The sequence below is a fragment of the Saccopteryx leptura genome, chromosome 2 (genome assembly GCF_036850995.1).
Source record: "Saccopteryx leptura isolate mSacLep1 chromosome 2, mSacLep1_pri_phased_curated, whole genome shotgun sequence".
Lineage (NCBI taxonomy): Eukaryota > Metazoa > Chordata > Mammalia > Chiroptera > Emballonuridae > Saccopteryx > Saccopteryx leptura.
The window spans coordinates 219792048-219804070 of NC_089504.1; the positions used below are offsets into that span (position 1 = coordinate 219792048).

Sequence of the window (12023 nt, forward strand, 5' to 3'; positions counted from 1 at the left end):
AGCCAGCAACCTTGGGCTCAAGCCAGTGACCTTGGGCTTCAAGATAGCGACCTTGGGCTCAAGCCAGCAACCTTGGGCTTCAAGATAGTGACCTTTGGGCTTAAGCAAGCAACCTTTGGGCTTAAGCAAGCGATTATGGGGTCATGTCTATGATCCCATGCTCAAGCCAGTGAGTCAGTGCTCAAACTGGGCAAGCCTGTGCTCAGGCCAGCAACCTCGGGGTTTTGAACCTTGGTCCTCTAGGTCTCAGTCCGACACCTTGTCCCACTGCAGCACCACCTGGTCAGGCACTGCTCATATTCTGCTATTGCTATCTCACAACAATTGTGTTTCTTTCCTAAAGTTTTATAAACAAATGAGGATTGGTGGGAGCAAGTTTTATACATTTGATATGTAGAATGAGAAAAATCTATATTCTTACATATATGGCAATCTTAAAAACTAGGTTGAAAACTTATTGATAGAGCTGGAGGACTATTAAAAGTAAGAAAACGAAAATCTGATGGGGTAGGTAGGACTGCTAATATGAACTAATATATTTTGGATCCAGGAGGAAGCACATAAGCTTTCTGATTAATCATTTAAGAATACAAGTATGCCCTGGCCGGTTGGCTCAGTGGTAGAGCGTCGGCCTGGCGTGCAGAAGTCCCAGGTTCGATTCCCGGCCAGGGCACACAGGAGAAGTGCCCATCTGCTTCTCCACCCCTCCCCCTCTCCTTCCTCTCTGTCTCTCTCTTCCCCTCCTGCAGCGAGGTTCCATTGGAGCAAAGATGGCCCGGGCGCTGGGGATGGCTCCTCGGCCTCTGCCCCAGGCGCTGGAGTGGCTCTGGTCGCAACAGAGCGACGCCCCGGAGGGGCAGAGCATCGCCCCCTGGTGGGCAGAACGTCGCCCCCTGGTGGGCGTGCCGGGTGGATCCCAGTCGGGCACATGCGGGAGTCTGTCTGACTGTCTCTCCCCGTTTCCAGCTTCAGAAAAATACAAAAAAAATACAAGTATGGAGTACGTTCCTGAATCTTTGTTAAAAGGTTAACTTTTCAAAACTTGCTAAAGCATAATACTCCAAAAGCACAACTACTGTCAGGGAGTTTTCACAAACATTACGAACCTGTGTGACCAAAGTGCTGGGTAATTTAAAAGAACAGCTATAATTTGAGAATATTTTAAAGTAAAGTGCTTGCTTGATATTATAGCACTTTCTCTATTATGAGTGACTCACTCCTAATCATTTTGTCTCAATTTTACTGTCCCCTCATTACTTATTATCAGACTCCTCCTGCATTATTCATTCTCAAATTTTGTCAAATATGAGAACTCTTTCATTGCATTCAATATCCACATTGCTGTTGGATCAGTTTAACATTCAATTCTAAATTTTTTCAAGCTTTGTTGTCATTATTCACCATTTGTGAGACTGTTTCTTTCCGTAAAGAAAATTAATTTCGCCTGACCTGTGGTGGTGCAGTGGATAAAGTGTTGACCTGGAATGTTGAGGTTGCTGGTTTAAAACCCTGGGCTTGCCTGGTCAACACACGTATGGGAGTTGATGCTTCCTGCTCCTCACCCCTTCCCTCTCTCTTTTTTCTCTCTAAAATGAATAAAATCTTAAAAAAATAAAAAGAAAATTTCATTCATGTCTTTTTAAATTTTTTTTAAAAATACATGTTTGAGGATTCATACCATGCAACTCACCATTTTAAAATGTAGAATTTAACAGTTTTTGGTATATTATGAAGTTTTTAAAATTGTAGTTAAATTTATAACATAAAATGTATAATTTTAACTATTTCAAGCCTACAATTCAGTGACATTGATTACATGCAGTGTTGTTTTACCATCACTGCTGCCTATTTCCAAAGCTCTTTTATCACCCCAGACAGTAACTTTGTAACCACCAAGCAAGAATTCTCCCTTTCTCTCAGTCTTTGGTAGCCTTTAATCTACTTGCCATCTCTATGAATTTTCTTATTTTAGATATTTTATATAAGTTAAATAATACAATTTGTCCTTCAGTGTCTGATGTATTTCATAATTCCTTAAAAGTTCATTCATGTTGTAGCATGTTATCAGAACTTTTTTTTTTTATGGCTGAATAATTGTCCATTTTATGGATTGAGTATATGATATTTTGTTTATCCATTAATCTCTTGATGGACACTTGAATTATTTCTACTTTTTTGTCTATTGTGATTAATGCTGCAGCAAATATTGCGATATAAATATCTAAGAGTTCTTGCCCTCAACTTCCTTGGGGTATATATACATCTAAGAGTGGAATTGCCAGTTCACATGGTAATTGGATGTTTAGCTTTTTTAGAGACCACCAAACTGCATTCTATGATGGCTGCACCATTTTTGCATTCCCACTAGCAATGTATGAGGATTCCAGTTTCTCCATATCCTGGCCAACGATTTGTTATTTTCTTTAGTTGTAACCATCCTAGTGAGTGTGAAGTATTATCTCATTGTGGTATTGATTTGCATTTCTCTTATGACTTATTACAAATTGTACCTGGGATTTATTTTAATCAGATATGGAAACGACTGCCATGAAGAAAGAAATTCCCTGGGCACAAGGAGGCATGACTCACCTGTAGGGTCATATTGGGATGGACCAGCCAACAGAGGGGAGGAAAGGGAAGATTATAGTACTAAATTGATAGTATTGAGTTTTTCACAGGAAGACAAGGCAGGGCAAAGTAAATAGTTTTGGATTGGCTAGCTTGAATATTTCCCATAGCTTTGGCCTACAGGGGTGGTTTCTGGATGTCTGGTTGCTGGCCCTGCGGTGATTTAGGATAGGGGGAATGGAATATTGGCTTGGTATGTGACAGTTTGATAGAGAAGATAGTTAGGGATTTGAACTCTGAACTGATTGTTTTGTATATCAAAGGCTTGCTTGTAAGAGATTCCTTGCTATCTCTAGGAATTAGCTAGCCATGGGAGGGGCAGTCTTTCCAGGATCAAGTTTCCAAATGCCCATAACATCAAGAATATACAGGAAGTAAGAAAATGTAGTTGATACACTAATGTTGAGTGTCTTTTCATATGCTTATTGGATACTTTTATATCTTCTTTGGAGAAATAACCTATTCAAGTGCTTTGTCTATTTTCTAATTGGGTTTTTTCTTTTTGTTGTTGAGTTGTAGAAATTTGTTAATATATTCTAGATATTAAACCTTTGTCAAATGTTTTTAAAACATTTTTCTCTCATCCTATAGTTTGTCTTTTTCACTTGTTCATAGTGTTTTATGATGTTTAAAAGTTTTCATTTTGATGAGGTCCAGTTAATCTATTTTTTAATATCTTTTGCATTTGGTTTCATGTCTAAGAATCCATTGCCAAATCCAGTGTTATCAAGATTCACCCCTATATATATGTTATAAGAGTTTTGTGGTCTTTTCTTTTTAAGTTGTTGATCCATATTGAATTAATATTTGTATATGGTGTAAGATGGAAATACATTTTCCCCAGCACCATCTGTTGAAAAGACTATTTTCTTTTCATTGAATGAACTTGGCACCATTTTTGAAAATCAGTTTGGCCATAAATATATGGAATTATTTCTGAACTCAGTTCTGTTTCTTTAGTCTATATGTAAGTGTTTGTATGTCCATCTGTTTGTCTATATGTCAGAACCACAGTGTTTATTTCCTGTTACTTTGTAGTAAGTTTTGAAATCAGGAAGTGTGAGTCCTCCCACTTTGTTCTTTTTTAAGATTTGTTTCCTCAGGATTCCTTGCAATTCATTGTGAATTTAAGGAATAGCTTTTGCTGTTCTGAAAACGTCCTTTGAGTTGTTGATAGAGATTGTATTGAATGTGTAGATTATTTTGTGCAGTATTGACATCTTGACAGTGTTAAGTCTTGCTATTTCTTAACAGGGATGTCTTTCCATTTATTTAGGTCTAATTTCTTTCAGTAGTGTTTTGTAATTTTCAGTGATGACTTAATACCTCCTTGGTTACATTTATTCCCAGTTTATTGTTTTAGATGGTATTTGAAATGCAGTTGCTTTCTTAATTTCTTTTTCTGATTGTTAATTGTTGGTGTACAGAAACACACATTATTCTTGTGTGTTGTTATTGTACCCTATAATTTTCCCCCCCATTTGTGAGAGAGAGAAAGAGAATGAGAGAGAACGAGGAAGGGAGGGAAAGGGAGAGAGAAAGAAGCATCAACTTATTTCATTTAGTTCCATTTAGTTGTTGTGTGTGCTTAGACCAGGGATTGAACCTGTGACCTTGGCATGCTGGGAAGAACCACCCAGCCAGGGCCTGCACCCTGTAATTTTGCTGTATTCATTTATTAGTGCTAATAACTTTATTGTGGAATCTTTGAGTGTCATTTTATATAGAATCATGTCATCTGTGAATAGAGATAGTTTTCTTCTACCATTCCAATTTGAATGATTTTTATTCCTTTTTCTTGTCTAATTGCTCTGGCTAGGATTTAAAGTGTGATATTGAATAGCAGTGGTGAAAGTAGGCATCTTTGTCTTATTTCTGATTTAGGGAAAGATTTTTAGTGTTTCGCCATATATGTGATGCTAAATGGGTTTTTCACACATTCTCATCTTCATGTTGAGGAGCACCCATTTTTTGTTAAGTAATGTTTATTTTTGGTTCAGATGTATTACTGAATTTTATATAAAAGGTGAGAAAACATGAAAATGGTGATATGATAATCAGGTTTCAAATAGTATGACTGAAAAAAATCGTTAAAATTGGTGACTTATGCTAGACTTAGGTTTGAATGGAAAGAATAAATTAAATATATGCACAGAATATTGTAAGTAATTGTTAAAGATCATATTAAAGATCCTATCAGAGATTACAGATTTCACATATATTCATTTTACATATATATTTATATACATATATATGAAGCATATAGGAAATTTATTTATCTCACATACTTTTTTTTTTAAAAGGTTCTCTAGTGGTAGAGCCCTTCCACCCTCCTCTGCCATGAATCAGAGTGACTGATAATTAGCTATCTGAGCATTAGACTTTTGAACTTTTTTTCAGGAATGATTGTGGACAAGTAAATAATATAACTGTACCAAATGTTACTTTATAGTAGCATTTAACATCACAATGCAGGGTTTTTTTTATAGATTAGATGTTATTTAATTATAAAAATTGTTAGAACAATCTTTCATATATATTAAAGTTTTAGGCATATTTTCCTCCTCCTACTGGAAGCAGGTATTCTTTTGTCTGCAATTCATATTTAGATCTGAGTGGCCTCAAAGGCAGTCACATTTCAAATAGACACTGGTATAGAAGTTCCTTGCCTCAAGGAGACATTGCCCTTTGTTGCCTAAGTAGCAGTCTAAAATCCAACCAGCTTCCCATCTGACTTTCAGAAAGGGGGACTTTTTTAGGTTTGTACATGTAGATGTGGAAGTGAGAAAAAACCAAGACACTTCCTCTTTTCTTGCAGATCTTGCAGATGTCATTGAAGGGAAGGGGTGAGAGGTGAAGTCAGTCACAGCCATTATCTATAACAGTAATGTAATAGAGTGCAAGTAGCCTCAATGATTACAATCTTAATTTAGAAAAATATTTTTAAAGGTATTTTTTGGTTATAGTTTTGCTTTCATATTCTTGCAGATTTACAGTATGACCTTGAGATTGTCTGCCTTATTTGAAGAAAAAATGAAGAAAATCTCCTCTGATTTTAAAATTGGTCAAAAATTCAATGAAAAACTTCGAAGAAGCCAGAGGTTCAAGAGACAGCAAAATTATAATCGTGTCAATCAGGCTAATAAAAGAATCAGGTGATTTGGTTATTGCTAGCTTTGTATGCAATTTTGTTAACTTTCAGGTTGTGAGAACATTTTTAGTTTTATTATGCTAAAAATTCTTAAATCATTTTAGAGTACAGTATATTCAGAAAAGAATAGTTCTTTTGATAGCATTCTGTGTATGTAAGAGCTGATGCATTGATCTGTAATTACATAAATTCATAAGCATTCAATGAAAATCATCAGTTGTAAAAATTTTATAAAGGATTATATAAAGTAACCTTTTTTTGCATAAGAAACTTGGTTTTTAATGCATAGAGTAAAGTAATGATTATATATGGACATTGAGCATTTGATGTGTATGGGAAAATGTCCATTAGGTATATAATATCCCATATTTTTTACTGAGAATTTGTCTTAAAGAAATAGAAAATGCAATGTTTGTTCTCTTAGTAATTTAAGATTAATTTTATTTTGCCTTCTTTGACTATGTAGCATATATTACTGTCAGATTTACGGTATTGTAAAGTAATGGGATGTGCACCATGAGTTATTCAATGTTTAGTTTATTTCCATGTATATTTTGAACGTGCACTACACCCTTGATAGAATTTCTTCATGGTTGTTCTCGGGATTACACTATGCATTTCAATTCAAAATAGTCTCCTGGGTTTATATTATTTATTTCTCATAGAGACAGGAATTTTGTTATAGTTTAGTTCCTTAATACCCTCACCCCATTCGTGCTATTCTTGTCATACTGGTCACATATTTGTTATATTTTATGCAGTTGTCTTTTAAATCAATTAAGAAATCAAATATTTATACTGTCATTTACATTTACCTATGTAATTATCTTTTCTAGTGGTCTTTATTTTTTTGGATTTGAGTTACCCTTTGGTGTCACTCCCTTTCAGCCTGAATACTTTAGTTTTTCTCATAAGGGAGATGTGGTAACAGTTAACTGTTAGTTTTTATTTATTTGGGAACATCTTAATTTCAGATTCATTATTTAAGACTTATTTTGCTGGATATAGAATTCTTAGCACAGTGTTTTTCTTTCAACATTTTGAGTATTTCACCCTATTGCCTACTGACCTCCACTGTTTCTGGTGAGAAGTCAGCAGTTAATCTTAGTGAGGTGTCCCTCCCTTATGTATTTGGAGTTGTTTTCTCTTGCTGCTTTCAAGATTTTCTTTTTATCTGGCAACTAAATATGATGCATGTAGGTGTGGATTTCCTTGAGTTAGTCCTTTTTGGATAAACACGTTCAGCTTTGTGGCCATGTAAATTTTTAAAAAATCAAATTTGGGTGTTTTCCAGCCTTTATTTCTCGTGTGTGTGTGTGTGTGTGTGTGTGTGTGTGTGTGTGTGTGTGTGTGTTTTGCCTTTTTCATTTTTCTAGGGTGCCCATTTTACACGTGTTGGTGTGATTAATGGTCTCCCACAGGTCTCTGATATTCTCTTCTTTTATTTGTTTATTTATTTATTTAGAGCAGTGGTAGTCAACCTGGTCCCTACCGCCCCCTAGTGGGCATTCCAGCTTTCATGGTGGGCGGTAGCAGAGCACCCAAAGTATAAATAAAAAGATAGATTTAACTATAGTAAGTTGTTTTATAAAGATTTATTCTGCCAAACAGCGAAAATTCGACATAAAGTACTTGGTAAGTAATTATTATTATATGCTTTAACTTGCTGTAACTCTGCTTTATAAATTTTATACAGTAAAGTTACTTCCCTACTTTATAAATTACCATTACTGTGGAACTGGTGGGCGGTTAGAACATTTTACTAACAAATACAAAAGTGGGCGGTAGGTATAAAAAGGTTGACTACCCCTGATCTAGACCCTCCTCTGACAGTTCTATTGATGGCATTTTTTTCCTGTTCATGGACAAACTTTCCTATTTCTTTGTATATCTTGTAATTTTTTTTTTAAGCTGGGCATATTTAATAACGTAATATGGCAACTCTTGAAGTCGCATCTGTCCCAGGTTTTGTTGTTGCTGTTTGTTGTTAACATATTATACAAAGTCTGGATGCTGATCCTTCTTCAGCAGTGATAAAGGTTACTGCTGGTTTTGTTTAGTGAATTGATGAGGCCAGTTTTTGTAGAGTCTGTCTTTACCACAGTATTTAGTCACTAAAGTCTCTGCTGCTTTTTAAAAAATTAAGAAAAAAAATTTTTGAGCCGTTTCTCTAGATGTCTTCCCTGGCTCAGCATAGCCCAATGGTCAGAAATATGTGCTTAAACACTTTAGGTAAGCCTTTTCCCCCTTTTCTGAAAGTGTGTGAGGTAGGGTAGACTTCACTTTTTGCTTGTATTTTACCCAGACATAAGAGTCGCAAGGTCAGCCAAGGATGAGTAATAACTGGGTTCTCTCCAGTTTTACTTGAATATGTGTAGAACCTTCCACATCCCCAAGATGTTTCAAAGACTCTAAAACTCCTTCACTATATCTCTTTTTTACACTTCTGGCTGAAATCTTTCTTGCTCCAGCCCTTACACAGCCTCAGGCCCAGTTGACCTTACTGAATGGCCTGTGGTGGGTTTAGTACTCCTGGGCTTGTAGCTTCTGTATGGAGTGCCCCTGCCAGGTCAGCTCCCACCACCTGCTAACCCTGATCCTCAGGGCTGTCCTGTCACAGAATTTGGGGTGTGTGTGTGTGTGTGTGACTTGGAGCAGCCCCAAGTTAAAATGCCAGAGATGCCACTTGTTTTACTTGGGTTCAGGAGATTTTCTTGAACACTTTTTAATTTGTTACATGCCTCTGTTTTACCGAGTTCTGAAGTGGTTGTTTTGGATGATTTTGCCAGTCATATTGCTTTTTGGGGGAGATGATTTGCTTAAGTCTTTATTGAATCTCTGTCCCCCATGTTTGGAATGAGAGAGCCTCATTAAAAACAGATAAGACAGGCCCTGGCCGGTTGGCTCAGTGGTAGAGTGTCGGCCTGGCGTGCAGGATTCACGGGTTCGATTCCCAGCCAGGGCACACAGGAGAAGCGCCCATCTGCTTCTCCACCCCTCCCCCTCTCCTTCCTCTCTTTCTCTTCCCCTCCCACAGCCAAGGCTCCATTGGAGCAAAGTTGGCCCGGGCGCTGAGGATGGCTCTTGTGGCCTCTGCCTCAGGTGCTAGAATGGCTCTGGTTGCAACAGAGTGATGCCCCAGATGGGCAGAGCATCGCCCCCTGGTGGGCGTGCCGGGTGGATCCCAGTCGGGCACATGCGGGAGTCTGTCTGCCTGCCTCCCCGTTTCCAACTTCAGAAAAATATAAAAAAAAGAAACAAACAGATAGACATACTCATTTAGTAAATGGCCTATTTATTTGCTTTGCAACCTGTAATTCAAGTATCAATGGTACACAGACTGAGTCTTCCCCCACCTCTTTTTCTAACTTTTCATTTTGAAATAATTTCAGAATTACAGAAAAGTTGAATAATTTAGAGAACTCCTGTATACTCTTGATATTCTGTTAACATTTTTTTTCTTTAAATCATTCGAAATACTTCCCCTAAATACTTGGTGTGGATTTGCTGAGAACAGGTTCTAACCACACCCTGTTTGTATTTCTATAGTTTGACACAATAATGTACTTGGGCATTTTTCCGCTAATCTAGATCATGCATTGCATTTTGTTGCTCTGTCTCTTTAGTCTTTTTTAATCTGAAATTTTGTTTGTACCCTCTGTCTTATTGGTAGATATTAAGACTGTAGTTCACTTACTTTATAAAATGACCCTCAGTTTGGATTTGTCTGTTACTGTGTGAGTTTTTATTTTATTTAAAAACTCGTTCTTTTTCTCTGAACCAAGAAAGTCTTAACAGTTTAGAAGAACGTAGGATAAAAGGGGAAAACTTTCACTTTTGAGGTGTTACCAGCGTATCAAGTGTCATGATAAGTATAAACCTGTAATAATTTCTTTTTGTGTTTACTGGTCTGCCCTACAGTTGATATTAATGGCAGTTAAATTTTTGATATAACCATGAATTTTCTTAATTATGATGTTATAAACAATTACTGCTTTAAAGAATTGTAGTTATCCTTTAGCTCAAATGCTTTAGAACTCCTCAAATGCCTTTTATTTTTTTGTTTTAAAGGAAACTGGGATTATCTTAACATGGGTATTACCCAGATCTGTATGTACATCCAAAGATTATCTTGTTTTAAACTTGCATTGTTTTCCCCCATAATCCATGGCTCAGGGGCTAAACATAGTGAATTGCCATTTAGCTGTAAACAATTTGGTCTTAAAAAAATGAGCTTGTTCTGATCTCTTTTTTGCCTCTCTGTTCTTTTTTTAAACTGAATTTATTGGGGTAACATTGGTTAATCAAGTTATAGGTATAAGGGGTACAATTATGTAATACATCATCTTTACATTATACTGTATGTTTACCACCCCAAGTCAAGTCTCCTTTCATGACCATTTATCCCTCCTTTACCCTTTCCTACCTCCTCCAACCCCCTATTTGCCTTCAGGTTTTGTTGATTTCTCCTCTTAATTTTATACTGTGTTTAGACACATAAATAAGACTGGAGAGGAAGTTGGTTCAGACTGAGATTCAGATCCATAATGTGAAAAATGCCTGTATTACATAAATGTTGGCTTTCCTAAGCTTTTAATACAAAGAACCTGAGGTATTCAGTGTGATTTTTCTATAACTCTGTTACTTGGGTCATTTGTTCATTAATTTGTAATGGAACAGTATCAGATAACAGAGTAAGAGTATTGATAATAATCCATGCCAGAATAAAATGTTAAAAACAAATATTTCAATGTTCTGCACTAAAATTATTCTCAGATTAAAGTTAATAATATACCTTTATTTAGGTGTTTTGTTTTGTTAAATATTGTTTGCTTTGTTTATATCTTTGACCAGAAACATCAAGCAGAAACGTTTAAAACCTCAGACAAGGGTAACTTCTGAGTTGGTAGATTCTCCTGCCCAGTCTACCTCAAGCCAGGCAGCCTGTTCTGCATGCCACAAGACAAGTGCTAGTGTCTCGTCGGGCATTACTTCTGGTGACTCTTCAGATTCAACAGGATCATCAGAAAGAATGAGAAGAAATAGACCTCTTACTCTAATGAATGGTTCTCTGTTATCTGGTGAGAAGTGGGACATTATGTTATTCAACTGCTGAGTGCTCAAATGTGTAACACTGCTAGTTACTATGGGTTTATAAGAAGGAATAAATAAGACCCTGGCTGGCTGGCTCAGTGGTAGAACGTTGGCCCAGCATGTGGAAGTCTTGGGTTTGATTCCCGGCCAGGGCACACAGGAGAGGCACCCATCTGCTTTTCCACCTTTACCCTTCTCCTCTCTCTCTCTCTCTTCCCCTCCCGCAGCCAAGGCTCCATGGGAGCAAAGTTGGTCTAGGCGCTGAGGATGGCTCCATGGCCTCCGCCTCAGGCACTAGAATGGCTCTGTTTGCAGCAGAGCAATGCCCCAGAGGGGCTGAGCATCGCCCCCTGGTGGGCATGCCGGGTGGATCCTGGTCGGGTGCATGTGGGAGTCTGTTTGCCACCCCCCACTTCTCACTTCAGAAAAGTACAAAAAAAAGAATACATAAGACATGGCCTTCATAACTCAAGGAACTTGAAATTCAAGAGACAAAAGTTACAAATATAGAACAATTAGAATGTTTTTTTACTTTTTTTTTAAAAGATTTTATTTATTCATTTTAGAGAGGGAGAGAGAGAGAGAGAGAGAGAGAGAGAGAGAGAAGAGGGGGTAGGAGCCAGTAGCATCAACTCCCATATGTGCCTTGACCAGGCAAGCCCAGGGTTTTGAACCAGCGACCTCAGCATTTTCTGGTTGACGCTTTACCCACTGCGCCACCACAGGTCAGACTAGAATATGTTTGATAAGTACTGTTTGCTGCAAATGGTACTACCACATTTTATGCAAACTTGAGTCCTACACATTTTAAATAATGTAATGTACATATCACATGTATGCAAAATTTGACATTTACTTCTTTAAATTAAAAAAAATAAAAGGCATGGTAGTAATGTAAGTTTAAAGCTGATAACCTAGGAAATTCTAACCTGATTATGTTATTGCTATTTGGTAGCATAACTAGCTGATGCTAACCCTTTGTTAGTATTGTGTGAATGAGGCTGTGGTTTTTATGTACTTTGGTATTGTTCTGAGTGACTTTGTTGAACTGTGATGATAGTGTAGCAATTACTGTTGCAATTAAAAATAATAGTATCAAACAGGTAGATTACTACCAGGTGAATGGCAAGCTTTGCAGAAGAGTTTGGAT

At 37.1% G+C, this 12023-nt stretch overlaps 1 protein-coding gene across 6 annotated transcripts in view; it reads left to right on the forward strand.

Annotated features, from left to right (window-relative positions):
* BRWD1 (bromodomain and WD repeat domain containing 1) overlaps positions 1-12023 on the forward strand; it is a 147538-nt gene that overhangs the window by 114300 nt on the left and 21215 nt on the right. For all 6 annotated transcript variants that reach the window (XM_066370173.1, XM_066370175.1, XM_066370177.1 and 3 more), the window contains 2 exons: positions 5617-5783; positions 10634-10860. In XM_066370173.1, the coding sequence (XP_066226270.1) occupies positions 5617-5783; positions 10634-10860 (394 nt within the window). The remainder of the gene's footprint in view (positions 1-5616; positions 5784-10633; positions 10861-12023) is intronic.